Source organism: Epinephelus moara, chromosome 16 (genome assembly GCF_006386435.1).
Source record: "Epinephelus moara isolate mb chromosome 16, YSFRI_EMoa_1.0, whole genome shotgun sequence".
In the NCBI taxonomy this organism is placed as follows: Eukaryota; Metazoa; Chordata; class Actinopteri; order Perciformes; family Serranidae; genus Epinephelus; species Epinephelus moara.
The window spans coordinates 16,250,027-16,269,303 of NC_065521.1; the positions used below are offsets into that span (position 1 = coordinate 16,250,027).

The 19,277-nt window shown below is 41.1% G+C and overlaps 1 protein-coding gene across 2 annotated transcripts in view; it reads right to left on the minus strand.

The window, feature by feature from the left end:
- spen (spen family transcriptional repressor) overlaps positions 1–18,699 on the minus strand; it is a 29,813-nt gene extending 11,114 nt beyond the window's left edge. The window contains exons 1-10 of one of the 2 annotated variants that reach the window (XM_050064219.1): positions 18,327–18,699; positions 15,261–15,581; positions 6,845–7,459; positions 3,883–4,040; positions 3,508–3,708; positions 3,262–3,413; positions 3,016–3,141; positions 684–797; positions 485–598; positions 89–189 (exon numbers count right to left, since the gene is read on the minus strand). In XM_050064219.1, the coding sequence (XP_049920176.1) occupies positions 89–189; positions 485–598; positions 684–797; positions 3,016–3,141; positions 3,262–3,413; positions 3,508–3,708; positions 3,883–4,040; positions 6,845–7,459; positions 15,261–15,581; positions 18,327–18,409 (1,985 nt within the window). In that variant the 5' untranslated portion in view covers positions 18,410–18,699. The other variant, XM_050064220.1, reaches the window with a different exon arrangement.
- Between the last annotated feature and the right edge of the window lie 578 nt (positions 18,700–19,277).

The following is a 19,277-nucleotide window of genomic DNA, read 5'->3' on the forward strand; positions in this document are numbered from 1 at the left end:
GTCATCATACTTTGGCATCAATCATGTTAGGTTTAACATTAAATGGAATTGAGGCATAATTATTATTCCTTAAGGAAACAACACAAACCTTCTTTCAGAGAGAATGTCATAGAAGTCTCGAATATCCTGGCCAGATGCCTGCATTGAACGATAGAAAGCCATCTGGCTTTCCTGATTGGCAAAGTCCACCTGAAGCAAAGAAAAAAAGAAAGGTAAGTTGCAATTTTTACAGCATGTCAGGCGTTGATAACACTGTGGAAGCAGAGTAGGGGTTTCTGATGCAACTTCACTTACTTAGAAGGTACGTGGAGAAGGGAAAGGAGTCTAAAGAGGTCAAAATTCCAGCAACACTTGTAGTATATAAAAAATAGAACAATAGAATTGTGCTATATACCACACGTGTTGCTGGAATTTTTGACCTATTTAAGCATTGAGAACACAAAATACACTGCAAAATTTCATAGCAAAGCTTTGTTTCAGTTACCTTGATTTTACTGCCCCCTATCTTCCAGCCCTTTGTGTCTTTGACAGCGGCTTGTGCATATTCAATGTTGTTATACAGGATAAGGGCCATTCCTTTCATTCTGTCAAATACAACCTGCGGAAGACAGAGGAAAATAGAGTCCCAAGGTGCCAGAAAGTAAACAATAGGCAACTGTGAGGGGGAAAATAAACAGACTTACCTTGACTACATGTCCATAGCGGCAGAAATGACGAGTAAGAAACTGCTCAGTTGTATTTGAGGCCAATCCATCCAACCAAACACACGTAGTAGGCATACTCTTTCCAAAGCCCAGCTGAAAAAGAAATGATAAAATGAATCACACTGCAATAGTTTTATCCCAACTCAACTCAACTCAACTTTATTTATAAAGCGCTTTAAAACAACCACAGCTGAAACAAAGTGCTGTACATAGGAGGTCATAAAACAACAAAACACTGAGATAATAAAAAGCAGTTAAAACAAAAAACAAACAAACAAACAATAAAAACAGCAACAAACAAATAAAAACAAATAAAAACAGAACGAGGTCTCATGCTGGGTTAAAAGCCAGTGAGTAAAAGTGGGTTTTAAGGTGGGTTTTAAAAACAGACAGTGAGGAGGCCTGTCTGATGTGCAGAGGTAGATTGTTCCACATTTTTGGAGCAGCAACGGAGAATGCACGGTCTCCTCTAAGCGTTCGCTTGGACCTCGGTACCTCAAAGAGCAGCTGATCAGCTGACCTGGGGCACCGAGCAGGGGCGCAGGGGTGAAGAAGCTCAGAGAGGTAGGGCGGGGCGAGGTCATATAAAGATTTAAAAACAAATAAAAGGATCTTAAAATGAACTCTGAAGTGCAGAGGCAGCCAGTGGAGGGAGGCCAGGATGGGTGTAATGTGCTCTCTCATTCGTACTCCAGTTAGCAGACGAGCGGCAGTGTTTTGGACTAACTGGAGACGTGCAAGGAAGGACTGGCTAACTCTGGATTACTGCTTCAAAGTGCTGATGTGCAAGAAAAGGCTTCACCTTCGCAAGCTGCCTGAGGTGAAAGAAACTTGACTTTACAACTGCACTAATTTGGCGGTCCAATTTAAAATCACTGTCCATCTTAAAACCCAAGTTAGTAACAGTAGACTTTGCATAAACTGCCAAAGGACCCAGATCAACAGGGGAGGAAACACAGGAGCCGCTGGGGCCAAACACCATCACCTCTGTTTTTTTTCATTAAAATTTAAAAAGTTTAGGGCCATCCAGACTTTGATATCTTCAAGACATGACAGCAGGGGTTTGAGGGAAAAGGCATCGCTCTTACTCAGGGGGACATATATCTGGCTGTCATCAGCATAGCAATGAAAAACGACACCATGTTTTCTGAGGACAGACCCTAGGGGAAGCATATACAGGGAGAAAAGCAGGGGTCCTAAAATTGAACCCTGTGGGACCCCATATGAAAGCGGAGCGGAGGAGGATTCACAGGCACCAAGACCAACACACATAATCCTGTCGGCTAAGTAGGACCTGAACCAGTCCAGGGCGCTACCACCAATGCCCACTAGCTGCTGCAGACGTTTTAACAAAATGTTGTGGTCTACAGTGTCAAAGGCAGCGGTCAAGTCGAGCAAGACAAGAACAACATAGTTGCCACTATCATTTGCCATTAAAATGTCATTAAAACCTTTTAAAAGGGCAGTTTCCGTGCTATGCAAAGTTTTAAAACCAGACTGAAAAACCTCCATAATATTGTGATCATCAAGGAAAGTTTTTAGTTGTGCATAGACAATTTTCTCCAGGATTTTAGAAATAAAAGGCAACTTGGAGAAGGGCCTGAAATTTGCTAAAACAGTGCTATCTAAGCCAGGCTTCTTCAGCAAAGGTTGTACTACTGCATGTTTGAAGCTTACTGGGATAACACCAGAGGACAGGCTGCTATTTAAAATGGTCAGAACCGACTGGCCCATAGTAGAAAAAACTTCTTTAAAGAAGTGGGGAGGGAGCACATCGCGAGGGGAAACTGATGGTTTAAATAACAGTGACAGAGTCACAAGTTCAAATCTGTTGAACACAGCTGGGCCAGAAACAGAGACAGAGGGGTCAAAGGTGGGTGGAGAAATGAGAGCTCTTGTGGACACAACCTTATCAATGAAAAAGTGCAGAAAACTATTACACACAACAATGGATGTTTCCAAACATACAGGCTGTGGGACATTCAAAACAGAGTCAATTGTTCTGAACAGCACATGAGGGTTCTTACAGTTTTCTGTGATAATGTTTGACAGATACTCTCTTTTGGACTCTTTGGCAATATTTTGATAAGAGCACCAGCGGTCCTTTAAAATTTGAAATGAAACCTGCAGCTTGTCCTTCTTCCACCTGCGTTCGGCTCTGCGACATTCCCGTATATCCGACATCAAACAACTTAAAGAACAATTTATACAAATCTTGCTCATAAATACTACTACTGTGGTTGTAAAAGACAAGAATGTGGTTGTGGTGTAAAGGCTAGATTTAAAATTAAATTAACATGATAATCCTCACCTTTAGTCTGTTGTTACCAAGGTACTCGCCATCCATCTTCTTTATGGCCTTACAGACACTGGCAATGTCGCAGTATTGTAGAAAGGCATACTGGGGGGCTCCATTCACCTTCTTAATGTCAATATCCTTTGCAGAATAATGAAAACAGAAATATGTTGTCAGTAAGCATGCTCAATTCAAACTGTGCAGCATGGTAACCACTGTATATACGACCTGATTCCCAACCACTTCACAACATTAACCTACCACTATTTCTCCAAAGCGCTGAAAGATGTTAAGCAGGTCATGGTAAGTGGTGGTCTTCTCCAGGTTTCCAATGAATAATGTCCGTGTGGCCTTTGGATGAAACTCATCTATCCTCTCATCCAAGGGCCGAAACTCGTTCTCACTTTCTGTCTCTGAAAAATACAGTGAGTGCACTTTGGAATCTTGTTTTTGTTGCTGTTGTTGTTTCCAGTTTATGATGCTGTATAGTTAAAAACCAGAACTTACCGGGGCCATTCCAGGCTGTGACTTCAATTTGCATGCCGAAAAAAAGCTTCCCCTTTGATGCTCCAAGTGCTTTCTCTTGGTCCTCTTGCTGGCGGAAGAACACAAGCCCATAACGCTCCTCTGAAGCGCCATGGATTTGCACAGAAGTGACCTTTCCATGTTTCTTAAATTCATGGAACAAACCATCCTTAAGGCTCGTATCTAAAATGAACAGATTAAATGTTTTATTAAGTATGCATACTGAAAAAGCAACATTTCTTAAATAATAGACTACTGGTAATGATTTTTCATAAAATGTGTCAAAATTTGGGGGCTATTAAGAAATACAGTGCACTACTGTTGACGTTTGTTGTGCAGGAGCACATTACAACTAACCTGTAGAGCGCACAGGAAGATTTTGGACCTTGATGCCAAAGCTTTTACGTGGTTCATCCTTGTCAAGGGAGGATAAAGGAAGTGCTGAGGGTGCAGGAACAGCAGCAGACTGCACTGAACGTGCTGGGGAGTCATCACTTGAGCTACTGCTAGAATCACTGTAGCAAAAGATGAACATGGACTCAGATGTTGTTACATGCTTCACAGTCTCGATCATTATCAATGTACAATGCAAAGGTGGTCTTCTGTTACTGTAACGGGTTGCTGCCTTTGCCTTAGAGCCTAATTGTTGATATTTTTACCTCAATAGAGTCTCAATAGATTGTCAAAACATAATACATATACTGTATACACATTTTTGTAAGTGCTAAATGCTCTGAGAAACCAAAGATTGGATAGTATGTGCTAAAAGCTATATTTTAATGTCAAGAACAGCAGTCCAAATGCAATTTTTGTTAACACTGACTCAAAAAAGGTGACAAAATGTGTTTGCTCTCTCCAATCTGTGGGGCAAGAAAGGAGGATGAGATTGTATACTGTATTGAAAAGGCAATAATATGTGCACATTCCCGATCTAACATATAGAAGTGATGCATTTGCATAACAGCTTGTGCAATGCACTGACAATGTGTCTTTATACTGTTTAAAAACCACATTGTCTTTCAGCTGAAGAGGCAAATAACACCCTCCTTCTCCCCAGTTTATGCAGTGCATCTGGTTATCAGTATAAAAAGATAGATTTGCACGTCAGCGGCAAATTCATGGCTGCCTCATGCACCTTTTTTCTGAAACCATTCCCATGCCTGTCTCGGCTTTCTAGGCCCTCTGCTGTTTGTTTCCTTCTCACTTTCTCCTCCTGTGCTCAGACACTCCCGGAAGTGCTGCTCACGGAGCCTGGCCTGTGGGAGTGGGCAGGCAGCCAGCACTGGCCAGAAATTTCCAGTTCCAACTGGATCTCACGGAGGGGGGGGAGCCATTGCACATACACAGAGGTAGGCAGTGAGAAAAATATACCAGCCGTCTCCTGAAATTCCCCCCACAGCACTACCTCGTCAAACCACATGTGTCGCTACATGTCGTTCAAAGCTGTGGACTCTGCTGTGTCCAAAGGTGATGCAGTTATCCAAAACAGAAACAACTGGAGAGGGTAAGGTGAATTTATGTAGTGAAGGACATGCTTATATTTCTAAAAATGCAGACCTCACTTGCATTTGCATCCCAGGCTTTTGTTATTTATGCATTCCTTGTACAATTACTCATCAATAATAACTAAAATCAACTATAAAAACGCAATAAAATTAGAACAACATGGACACAAATATCATTACAACATTACAGCAACACCCGGCAGTGCACAAAATCAGCTAAATCAGCATGTCAAATTCAAAACAGAGCACAAGAAAACCGACATCTATGATGACGGTCATGTGGACCTTAACTTATTCCAAAGTATGAACAGCGGTAATAAACCAATTCACATCAAATCTTAATAACCCAAAAAGCTTGTCATTACAGCGACTGCATACAGCAAAGGTCATTTTCCGTGCTTTGACTCTCATGAGCGATCAACTCCTCAGCCAACAACTTCGTAAAAAAAGATTTGACATTTGAAAATTCACAAATGATCATACAAAAATGGGCAAAGTAGAAATTTGCACACACAACACTGCTTCAAAGGTTCACACATTTACAGCTTGTTTAATACTATTGAATTAGAAATGATAGTGTCACTCAAAGCCTATTTAAAAAGCCCTTGTAGGTGATGTCATCTTTCAAGGTGGCACCATTGCCCATGTATGGACTGCTTTAAAATCCTCAGGTTTTATGATGGGAATCAAAGACAAGGGGTTTTACCATATATTCCCTGTCATGGTGTGCCTTTAAAATAATTTTCTAACATGCAGGTACTTGTATGCCATTTTTGTCACCTGCTGGGTTGAGCACGGAGGTATCTTCAAATGTTGAAAACAGAAAAAGCAAGCCTGTCGTTGCAGCGCTTACAATCAATCTGAAGTTTAACCTTATGGTTGGGCATGTTGTTGCTTTTATAACATTATTTCGATCAACGTTGAATGACAAAAAAATATGCTGTATCTGCTGAAGAAACAGACATAATGAAACACTAGTAGGATATGTTATCTTGAAATGGTTAATGTTATAAACCACAGCTTCTGCATTGAGGGATGTTGAGCAACAAAGTCCCCTCTAACCAAAGACAGAAATTAAATGCACAAGCAAGTCTTTGCTTGCTGGCAAAACTGGTGGTTTGGCTTAAAAAGTGTTGCAGAATTCAATACAGCTGATATAAATATATGCTGGGGTAACTGCAGTTGGTTTAAAAAGATAGTATTATACACAGAATATGGCAGGAAGACTTTGTGAATGCTTAATTTGGGCCCATGTTTGAGAGTAGCTAATGCATTTATTCAGCCACACTCAGATGTGCCAATGATATGATCCACTGTACGTTTTGCTCAGTGGTACAAAATACACACCAGTGACACTGTTTACATGATTTTCCTGCTTTGCTAAATATTAAGGGGTCTATATATGAACAAGTTTTTGGTCGATCTGAAAAAAACTGTGAAAGCTGAATTTAAATAATCTCAGAAACTTGATTTAAATAATATACCATCGGGTTATGAATATACTGTGCTGTTGTATAAAAGCAAAGACACTGGAATACTACCAGGGAATGTCAAGACATTAATCCCATTTTAACCTTATCAAAAATTAATTTCCCATCCAGCTACCACTGTGACTTGACAGATAGATGGCATTATTAATCCACTGAATTTGTCCAATTAACTTAAACAAGTACTGTACTACGTGAAGCAGCATTCAGAGTGCAGATTTCTTTCTTAAAATACTCGTGTTCTGCCCAGCACATGTTTCAGGCTGGGATGCACAAAGGTAAACAACAGCCATGCACAAGGATAGAAATGTTGACAACTTGACTTACCTGCCACTTGTACTGCTGCTGGTGCTGCTGACTGAGTCTGAACTGGAGGAGCGGCTGCGAGAGCCTGACCCACTGTGGGAGCGTGGAGGACGGGTAGCCTGACTCGCCAGTCTCTGAGGAGAGGGATTCCGCGAATGGGTTGAGTGTGGAGACCGGCTACGACTGTGGCGGTATGACCGCTCCCCACGCCGACCCCTGTCCTCCCTGTAAAGGTCCCTGTGAACCACACTGGCCAAAGTAAAGGGTTCCCTGGCACGAGACTCATAGCGAGGCTCTGGTGTCTCAAAGCGACATGGACTCCTGCTGTGGGAGCGGTAGAAGCCGACCCCACTGGATGTAGATCCTCCGCTTCCTCCCGTCGTGGCCCCTGCTGATCCACCTGTCCCCGTGTTGCCAGCAACAGCACTAACGATAGTTCCACTGACTCCTGACGACACCGTTGTACCACTTCCACTGGAGGTACCAGACCCGCTCCCAGCCGTGCTTAGAGTCCTCTCTCTTGCATCACGATAATAGTCTGTTTCATAGTGCCGTTGGCGTTCAAAACTGCTACCAGGACGCTCGTGATGTCCATAGGCACTGTGATCGTACGCCCGATCCCGACTTTCTGCCGTCCTAACAAACAGGAAGAAAGGACAACATCACATTACAGTTACATTCTAAACATTTAAGAAAGCTGTTAGCATCAGACATTGGGCAAACAAAATGATCAGGTGTCTCTGGTGGGTTGTTCTTAATTAGACACTTGGGAACACGGGGCACTAAAGTGTTTTGAGAAGGGTGGGTATTAAGCATCTAAGAGATAATTCTTTTCCAGCCTACAGACTGAATTACAAAGGAATTTAAATGATGAACTGGGCAACTGAGCATTTCTAAACTGTTTATGACTTGGAGATGAAATGCATCAGATCCTTCTGCCATCATAGCAACACAACAAAGATTCTGTTAGGTAACTGTCATGCATCAGCTTGGAGGTGTAAACACAAACTTTAAGCTTATTTTGTCAAAAACTGCTCTTCTTTGAATGCAGATGTGTTATCATTCAGTAGTTTCTCAGTTCAAGCATCAAAGAGATACATAACTGGTACACCCTGCCGTGAATTGCGACACGCTATATTGAAAATACAATCAACACAGAACAACCAGAGGAGATTTTTAGCAAAGGGCATGCATTCAGTGTTTAACAGAACAGAAATCTGCAGCTTATTTCAAAGCTGAATTGCAGGATATAACAGACTTGCACAAAGATTTCTTATAATAAAAAGGATTTACATGAGAGATTCATGCCTTTATAGACTGTCAAGTCATTCTGGTCTTGTAACTATAACAAAAGCCACTTTTGAGGCGTTTCATCTTTTATCTGAGAGGCTTTGTTGAAGGTTTTTGGAGGTGACTTATGACAAGCCTTTTGTTTATAATATTACACAATTTGACACCACTTGTTCTCCTGAAAAAAAAAAAGGCCTTCAAAAGCATCTTTTATGAAGACGCACATTAGAAATGGTGCTAATAAGGACATTCTGTTCAGACCCGAACATCCTCGTTCTGAATAAAGCAATCAGAATTTAATTTGGTAATACGACTGCTGTGTCATTACAGCAGTCGTATTACCCAACTCGCCCTAATGAGCGGGACAGGACAGCAATTACCACTGTTTGAATTCAGATCAAATTATAATCAGCAAATTAGCCTTGATGTTCCAACACAGGGCGGAATATGGTTCAATATAACAACACTTATAAACCCTCATTATACTGGTTCCTTAAATCAGAGGCTATGTTTTCTTCTTTGTCCAGTTCAAACAAGACGATGGAAAAATATTAAAACTCAAGACTGTGCCGGATTTTAATAACAAACGAACCTCAAGTGTGAAAATTGTAAAAAAACAAACAAACAAACAAAAAAAAAAAAAAAAAAAAAANAACCTCAAGTGTGAAAATTGTAAAAAAACAAACAAACAAACAAAAAAAAAAAAAAAAAAAAAAAAAAAAAAAAAAAAAAAAAACTGTGCAGTGCTAATGTGAAATAAAATATTTTTGTAATTTAATCTTTGTACCTGAGTGACACTGGAGTGTCATATATGTACATGAGCAATTTCAAAAAGTTACCTCCAATTCTAAGAAAATGACATATTTTTGCTATGTGACCTGTATCTAAGAATAAAATAAATAACTTGCTCTATAAATATGCCTATTTAATCATATTAATACATGGGCATAGGTTTGCGTTTGACATTGGGAACACATGAAATGGACACATAATGTCCTGTGTTGTGGTTAATTTTTCTGCATCAAGTTTTGTCTTTTTTGCATCATTTATTGGGCAAATGTCTCAAATGTCTTCAAAATAAAGTCCTCTGCTATTTTCATGTTTTTACTGGGAGGCTGGGGGACAAATGCACATATTCTAAACATTGAGGGGGACATGACAACTGCGTCCCTCCAAAAGCTACAACTGTGTATAAATCAGAGCTTTCTGTGAGGAAAAACTAAAGGTTATGTCGTATCCAAACCAGAAATTGCGTTCATATGGTTGATAAAACCAACCAGTGCACATAGCATCTTGTTGGACTACTATTTTAATGTCCATATCATCTAACTGCAACTTCTTGGTTTGAGTCGAGGCAACCTTTTAAGACCCTCACTACCTCCTTCTCCCATCCCCAGTGCGCACTTTCAGCTAAGAAAGAAATTTTCACACAGTTAGAACTCATCAAAATGATATGCTCTGTCTCCACTGGTAAAATTAAGCTTATAATATCAAACGTGAGAAAAGAGTTAATCCAACCAATTCCCTAGATGGGATTTACAAATTGCCCTTGCTGACAATTGATAGAGGCATCCAAATCTTTTGAATCTTTGATTGATTTGAGAGTTGTTGTTTTTTCATTACATCTGTGTAAAGATGTGTCTATGCAAATTTTGCTTGCTTGCTGGGTTGCATGCTGCTAAACTGTCTACGCCAACAAAGAACGGTAAGTACAAATCAAAGACATTCGCAACATGGAGAAACTTCTGAAAGTGTTTATCTGATTAAAGAGGAGTTAGCAGCAGCTTTTTGTTAACGTTTTCTTCATAACAGGGAAAATGAGGGCACAAAGCTTTTTGTTTTGAATCTCAAGCAAACATCTGTAAATACTTCATTTATCAAAAGGCTTCATTTTTATAGGTTTCCCTTTATTATTATTTTTACATTTTACGATCTAACTTTCAAAGATGCGCAGTGTAATGTTTCCATTAGAAATACTACTAATTGTTTTGGATGATGCAGGAAATTGGGAAACAAGTCTCTGCACAAAAGATCAGCTAAAAGCTTTTCAGTGTATCTCCACACCCCAGTACTGCATGTGAATTTCCACAGCCCAAACAGTTACTGAAGTAAGCGGCCTGCATGTCAATGTGAGCCACAGAAACCAAGTAACATGGGTTACACAAGGTGCTAACAGGAGGCTGCTGCCATTTCTGTTAAGATATATGACACAAGTGTCTTCCTCTGCATTACTGATGCCCCGTGATGTCCTGAAAAGCCATTTGGTAAATGATCCATAAGATGAGTTTCTTAAAAAACGCCCAACCTGACCTTTAAGGCTGATAAAAAATGTGTTACTCATATTCACACGCCTTACTTGACAAGACTGTGACAGACTGCATTCATCCCCTAAGCTTAACCCTTTGTACACCCCTGCCCTCCATTTTTTAAACCGTATCCCTTTCAAGGATATGTGATCTTAGTTTTATTTTCAAGTCAAGAGCAAAAATTGAGGTCTACACCAAATGGCATTACTAACTGGATTTAAGGGTTTGCAGGGTTAGTCACTGAGCAATTATTTATACTAATTTATGTGGGCACTCTTTGATGTGGCCAATCTGGAAATATTCCTATATGTAAAAGATATGACATAAATGTAACCTATAGCCATAAACAACTTCCATTTATTTGCTCATAAATGGAGGTCTTTCATTTAGTCTTTCCAACAAAGGATTTTGCCATGGGGCACAGGAACAAAAGAGTGCATGGGATGCACATAGTCTCCTGGATGTTGAGGATAAATTGGTTTAGGCGACTTGCACTATGTCTGTATTTCGCTGCTCTATACATAAAGTACAGCGGGTCAGGGGCAAATTCTGTTTCAGCTTATTTGATTTAATCATCTGTGTGCTGGATTCATGAATAACATCTATGGTATAACGATGTCTGCTGTGAAATTGATGGATTACCTTGACCCCTAGATGCTCTCGAAAATGCTAATTTGGTGGCGCAGGCTCACTGCTCAATAGATAGCCTTCAATTTCACTTCAATTTCACTTTACACAAAACAGGTTCTACATTATTCATGGAGCTTAAAAATAATTCAGTTAGACTTTTTTGGCAGAATTTCCATCAGTGTTTGATTATTAGTCTGCTCTGGTGCATGCTAAGCACATCAACTGTTTTGGGATTACGTGAACAGCATAATTATAAGGATGCGTTCCAGCAGCATGCTAAAAAGCCATCTAATGTGGAGACTCAGTCATGTGGGAGCAATACAGTACATGCACGTCAATTCAATTCCAAATTTCCAGAACTATTTATAAAGTAGTTTATTGTTAAATGTCCTTCTGCTATGCAAACGTACAATCTAGCTGTGCAGCTGTGCAGCACCCTGTTGTCCTCGCAGGCTAAAGCACAAAGCACAGAGCTTGGGTTGATCGTTTTACATCATGATATAGATATAGTGACGTAGTATATTTTCTGGAAACTCTACTGTTTGCAAATTAAATAACCAAAGTGGAATGTCTGTTTTAGGTTAATCCAGTGAATTAAATACAAATTAAGGTAATCAATCAAACTGATGCAACAATCCTGTAAAGCCAGCACTGCCATGAATCAGTCCTGCTTATTGATTTGCAGCGTCGCCTACAACAGTCCAATACAATCAGAAATGAAAAGGCATGGACACCACACTATAAAAAGGCAGAGAAATTTCTCCTTCCATACCATCATACTTCAATTACCATTTTATCAGCCAGCCCTACATGGAAGCATTTAAATCCAGTCAGGGACTCTAAATGGATGTAACCTTTCTATTTGCATACTTCCTGTCAGTGACTGTGGCCAACTCTCTAATAAAAAGGGAAATGCTTCAAAAATAATCTTAAATACGTTATATTTCTCAGGAGTTTAAAAAAACTAAGTTTAAATCTGCACCCTGTGACGGGTTATACAGTATTCATATTCTACTCTTGTCCCATAAAAAGGAAGCTGAGGACATTTCAAAACTGCAGTTGCAAAGCAGGGACAAAATACACTAGGGCTGGAGCTAATGGCCATTTTCATTATTGATGAATATGCTGATTTTTTTTTTCAATTAATCAATCAATCATTTAGTCTATAAAATGCTTTTGCAGGATTTTTTTTTTTCCTCAGAGCCTGAGGTGACATTTAAATTTTGTTTTGTCCGACCACCAGTCCAAACCTCAAGATACTTTATCGAAAATTACATACGAGAGACAAAGGCAGACATGCAGCAAATGTTTTGGCATTTTTGCCTAATAAAAGACCTAAATCATTGACTAAATACAAACTCATCTATTAATTTTCTGTTAATTATTAACTAGTCGTTTCCACAATAAAAGATACTAACACATAAAAATCATAACCTGACTTTGACAAAGCTAGAATTGGAAACAACCTACAAGGATAATTTAACAATTATTTAATTCGGCCTCACTGTTTTTTCAGAGACATTAAAAAATATATACACTGCATAAATATATTTATTTTTTCTTATCTGAACCTGTATCATTTTACCTTTGTTGTTTTTTCTAATCCATCAGTTAGCAGGGCCCAGAGTTCAGTCCAAATATGGTGAAACGGCTTTTAGCCATTATGCTTGGAACGAAGTACTTAAAACTAAGCTGTTCTCTTTTTCACTGCTTTCTATTAATCAGTTTTATGGTACTTTTGTTTTTTAAACCTGTCTATACTTTAATTAAACTTGCCTATGCTTTTGTAGGTTACTTAATCTTTTCATTTTTCTTACCTTTTGCCTGTAAAGCACCTTAAATAACATTTTTTGTGTGTGGTTAAGCACTCTATAAATAAACTTGGCTTGCCTAATCCTTAATTTTGACTCCTATTCAAATCATTATTATTGTAGTTTGCCATCCCTGCTTTTCACTGCACGTATTGTAAATACGAGTATGTGACAAATGTTTGTCTTTGAATCTTTATCCACAGCCCCATTTCTGTGTAATATTATGACAGTGTTGCAATTTTTACTTTGATCACTAGTCATGAATAACAGCTGAAATACGGATCTACACATCATAAGGAGGACGGGGGGACAAGAGCTGAAGGTGGGGTCAGGTGACAGAAAGAGAAAAGAAAACAATATAAAGGTAAGGTCTGCATATAGACACAGGCAGTAACAGCAGTCTATGTACCAGCTAGTTAGTGGGGAAAATGGAGAGAGACAGGGGTTCAAACTAGGGGGTTAGAGAGGACAGCTAAAATACACAGGGCAGGACATACCAACCTTTTGAGAGAGTGGTAACTTGACCTATAATTCCAAATACAATCTAGGGAGATAGAACTTTGTGAGCAGAAAAAAATGGGCAAAAATGTTGAGTGGAGAGGGAAAAAACGAAGCAACATTGTTCACGTTAGAAAATGTAATCCTCATCTTCAGGGCGGTGGAACCTCGCATACTTAGACGATTGTCCGTTTTATTAAAATGATGAAAACACACTTGGCCTTGTACGGATCCAGGTTAGGGATGTTTTGTATGCTGGAAAATGTCAATTTGAGTTCATATATCCATCGAAACGTGGAGGAAAAAAAATCAGTGTTGCACTCAAGTCCAGTAAAATAAACACATGATATCCAGGAGTCAATCTTCAGTTTAGTCCACCGTTGATTCCCCAACAGCAATGACGGAAGTGATGGAAAAATTAAGTCTTACATCTTCAATTTGTGAAGTCCTGCTCATTCCACTTTGGTCAAATTCCTTTGGCAGACAGGGGGAAATCTGGCCATGACAGATTACAAATAAAGAACGTCTCTTATTGGTAATCCAGATTCTTGTTTGTCGTAGCACTGTATTCACTCCCAGGGTAGAGAACTTTCGTAACAGTCTTGAAGCACATGGATGTTCATGTCTGCTGTCAATCTCCTTTACAAGTAGAAGAGCCTGCATGCAGTCCGAACCAAAGCTGAGTCAATGGGAAATTCAGTTCATGGGTGCAACTTTGATCTCCTATTCTGGATGTGATTGTATCCAAGGTTAAATTATAGTTCCACATTCAGGAAAGGAGCAGGTAATCCACAGACATGAGGTAGGATATCTCCAACAGCAACTTTCCAGTCTCAATTTCCAGCATTCTTTGAACTGTACAATCCAAACATAGTCCATGTGGGTCCTCAATAAATCTGCGAGTCTCAGTCGTTGAAAAGTAAAAAAAAATAATCTCCACAAAAATAAGGCAGGAAAAAAAAAGTCATTTGCTCACTTGTTTTGTTGTCTCTACTGAGGTGGATCACCAGTAGAGGTCTCCCAGCACTCAAATTGTAATGCCCTGATTTTAGATATAATCCCAAATAAAACAACAAAAAAACAAAAGAACCAAGAAAGCAACCCATACCTTTAGCATGATAGCATATCCTTAAGGTGTCTGGCCAGTTTTAATCCAACAGGGAGGTATAAATATCCTGTGTAGGTTATCCACATGACTCCAGCCAGCGAGAATGAACACCTTGGTGAGGCGTGCGCGATAACTGAAAACCAAATTAGACTAATCCAAACAATGGTGTCTTATACATATAATGTATGCTCTTGGTTGTTTTGTTACATGAGGAAAAAAGGGTGACATTAATCCACCGAGCAGGACGCGTAACTCCAGATTAGGGGAATCCCAGGGATGGCCGCTGGACCACTCTCTCTTTTTTTTTCTCTCTCTCTCTCTCTTTCTCTCTCTCCCTCTCCCTCTCTCCCTTTCTCTCTCTCTCTCTCTCTCTCTCTCCAGCAATCTCCAATAATCCTGGGAAATTTTACGATATCCAATCTTTGCCCCGTATTTTCCGCAAATGATACATCCACCTCACAGAGATGTTTAGACTCACAAAAATAATCCCCAACAGATTAAACTACTGACTATTCCTTTAAGTAAAAGATACACTTGTGTACAGACATGATCTCTTATGGAACATCTGTGTCTACCTGTATGAATCCAGGAGCGCTGGCCACGCTCTGAGGACTCTAGAGGGGATCCCTATGAGATTTTATTCTTGAGCATGAACTCTTTTTCTCCTCTTCCCGACCGCCACCTCCCACCCCGCCCCACCCCCAATGAACAGATGGTGGGAAGATGCTTGGAGGTAAGGTGTATACCAGAAACCACGGTTTCCCCCTGCCTTCAGAGAAACTTTGTCCACTTACCCGTCTAGTCTGCGTTCATAGCGTCCATCTCTGCTGTGGAGCGACGTGGGGGGCCCATACACGGTCCCCCCTGCCGCCCTTGTGAACCCTGATACATCCCGGCCACGAGAGCCTAAGGACAGACTATCATCCAGCCCCCTCGCGGCACTAGGAATTGTGCCTGGTTCATTGTAATCAGTGCGCAGGTCTCTGTCCCCCATCTTGTTGATAGCATTGTGAGCCTTCTGAGCACTTTTAATGTCCACAAAATCCACAAAGGCTGCGACTCCACCTTCTGAACCCCGCTTGGGCAGGACCTTGACACTCTCCACACGTCCATATCTGATGAGAAAACAGTGGAGAAAAAAAGGTGATCACTCGGTTTTGAGCTGAAACTATGTTGCATCACTGTTTATGAATAGTACAGTTTTAATTTATATGGAAAATCATTTTTCAAATGATGACACCTTTTTTCAAATCTCCTACTGCTGAATTCAATTATTTCAATGTGTGTGTGTTGGTGTGTGGAGGGGTGGGAGGCAAGGTGGCTTTGCTACTCTTTATTTTCTGCTCTGTGGTACTTTCTTGCAAGGCAACAGTAACCCAGCAACTGGACTTGAAACCTTGGCACGTCGCATGTTAATAAATGCATATATTTTCTAACATTAGCATGTTGTCTAGGGAGGAGGGTGCAGCTCATGAGATTACAGCTACTGGAAAGCGCACAGATGAGGTTTGGGCAGCATGAAAGGAGACGTGACATTTCCTGATTCGCTGTGTGTGGGTTAAAAAAAACCCTAAATGCATTATGCGTGTCTTTATGGTTTCTTCTGTTTTAGTAATTTCAAAGCACTTTTGGGGCAATTTTACATTTCAAACATCATTTCCCCTTTTCTCCCTTCAACTTTAAAAAATAACTTCTCATAATTTAATGGATGTGTATGAGTCTAAGTAGGCTATCCTATTGTCTCCATCATACGTGTGCAAATGACAAAATACCTCGTTGAGTGATGGTTGAATTGACAGATGCAAAGCCTATAACACGAAATTTGCAAGCCCAGTGTGGCGTCACAATGCCTGCTATCATCTTTCTGCGTTGAGTTTTTCCCCCCATGAATCTTTCGTGAGTGTGTTTTCGCTGTCCGACAGAGACAGTAGGGTGCCCATAAATTTATTGGCATGCCAGTTCCCAACATTGAACAGCCTCCGACGCCATTTTAGAAAAGCTGTTCACACTGCTTACTCATTCTGCCGTCCCCCATCTTCAATGACTTCTATCACACATCGGGCTGTCATGCACCTGCATATTCTGACTACCTCTGGGTTAACGCTGGAGCTGAGGCAGCATGCTAAAAAGCCACTCGCCGACACAGTTTCCCCTCCGCTATTGCAATAACATGCTGCCAGTCACCATCCCCCTCCAAAACATAACGTTACGCACATCTTATCACGGGCTTGTGTAAATAAAACGGCATATAGGTAGCCCATTATTGTGCGTCCTGCACGGCTGCATTGATCAGACACGAGCCGTGTTTGTGGTTCACTCACTGCATCCGTCTACCCTAAATAATAACACCAAGAGGGTGCAAAGCAAAAATCATCATCATCACTTTATATATTTTACACAGAGGTATGTTGGGGGGTGCGCTGCGCCTTTCCGTTACAATTTTGTCAAACAGACATGTGTGATTTATGTTGGTAATTTGGCAGCTCTCGTCTGATCCGGCGACGCCTACACATTAAAGAAGCCAACGTTGCTCATATAGGTAGACTATGATGTTTTTCAGCAGTCTGGTCTCCAGCACATATGGACGGAGAGGCGGGCTGCTATTTCCTTGACAGCCGAGAAGAGAGAGGCGAGAGCGCGCAGACAAACCGTGATAGCCACACAAAAATTCATATTTACATTTTTTTTTCTCTCCTCGTCCTGAGGAAGACAACAAAGAGCTGAAAGCCCATAAGTGGTGCATAGGTTTGATGTGCTCTAGTAGCCCCCAAAACAAAAAAGGAAAGCACAAGTAGAGCTCAATCAGAATATCGTAATTAAAAAATATCGATACGTTGTGTGATTTTGCTTAAATCAGATCGCGCTGCAGGCTGTGCAAGTCAGCAGCAGCAGCAGCAGCAGCTGGGGGTTGGGGGGTGGAGGTGGTGGTGGTGGAGGTGGAGGGGGTAACGCGGTAATAATGTGGCAAAGATAACCATTTCTGTGTCCATACGCGCACAAAGTAAACACAAGAAGCCAACTATAGCGTTGCAGTGTTGCATATCAGTTAACACGGAGCACAATCACGGCCAGTTTGCCACAGTGTTGCAGCGTGGATGTCGCGTCACCTTTTCACTGACTTGTGTTAACATTTACAGAAAAAAAATCCAGTTTCTGCAACAGCTCCGGTGCACCCTGATAGATAGGGACATACTATGCTAATGAAGCACACTTTGTGCACAGGTCTGGGTGGAAGCAGTGACCTGACAAACTCGCAGAGAGTCAAGTGAAACACCGGGTCCCTGATTTGCTCGGGCACCATGAAACACACGGCGACAGACTGGATACAGTCTGCCAGAGATGCAGACTGTGCAATGCATGGCTTGTACAATGCTAGCAGCTCGTCAGGTAGGCTGAAGTTTGTTTACACTGACAGTGTGCTGACGGCGTCTAAGGTACAGAAATATGTGTTTCTGTGCGGTAACCAGGTGGAAAGGTTGGCTTCTTACGAGTCAAATGGTTACCTGGTGTGAATGAGCAAGCACACAGCATGAAAGGACTAGTAAAGTTATCACCTAGCCTACAAGTTAGTAAGCGTGTCAAAATGGCAAAACCATATGTCCGCTAGCTGGGTGGCTGAAGCTGAAGCGTGCTAGCCCTTTGCTTTTTTATCTCCGCTCAAATGCAGCACAATGTTGTTGCTCGGGGAGAGCTGACAGCAGTTGCCAAATAGGACTTTGCTACAGGGGGAACCTCCTGCTTCATCCCGACTTCACTAAAATGTGACACAACAGAGAGAGATGCTGGCCGTGCACTCGTCGTTTACATTACAAAACACTCACACTCGCACACACACGTCGCTCATTAGTGTCTCTACTCACCGCTTGAAGTGCTCAATGATTTTCTCTTCTCGTACATTTTCGGGTAAATTTCCCACCCATAAATGTCTGGTTTCCCGGACCATACTGTGTGCTCCTTCTCCCCTATCATACAGATGAGTTTGCTATGTCAGTTTCTTCCCGTGCAAAATAGAAAAGGTTTGCAAAATAAACCGCCGGACGAGAAAAAAGAAATACTCGGCGCAAATCATTGACTGGTCGTTGTGACCCAATGTAAACCATTAGGTTGGATCCCCGCACGCTGTTTGATACTCTTCACTGTTAAAGCGCGATCTTGCACCTCATGAACGCGCTCCGGACTGTTCCCGTGACTAGGCGCGTCCCTGACACCATGCGACCTTTGGGTGTCGAAAGAAAGCATGTAGCTTCCTAAAAAGATGCAGCAACTTCGCTTGTAATGAGAGGCACACCGCGCAGGCGTGGCTTTGTGTGTGAACTTCTTTTTTTCTCCCCGATGAGATAGTCTTCCGCGCCTGCGCATGCGCGAGAAAACCCCTGGTTGAATGAAGGTGCTTTGACATCTGAGAAGCTTTGACTCACAGGAGGATCCCATCAGTGCTAGTTGGGTATGGCAAGGTGAGGCACTTTGCATACAGTGACACTAAATGATCCCGAGTTTGATATTTTGGGAATGTTTTGTTGTTATAATAGGCTGCATTATATTTTTATCAATGCACAGAAGCAACCTCACCCCACATTTACCAGGTGAGTCATAGGCCCACATTTCTAAAAACAAAAATAAAAGTAGCAGAGGGAGCATTTAGGATCACCTCATCTTGGCTGCTAGTTTGTTGAGGTATGTTAATCATTCATCATTGGCAAAATACTTATAATTACTGGGTGTAATTAGTGTTGGGATAACGTCCAGCCTCCTGTGAAGCTGAACAGAGCATACTCTTTCAAAAGTGGATGGTTGGATGGATGGACTAACGA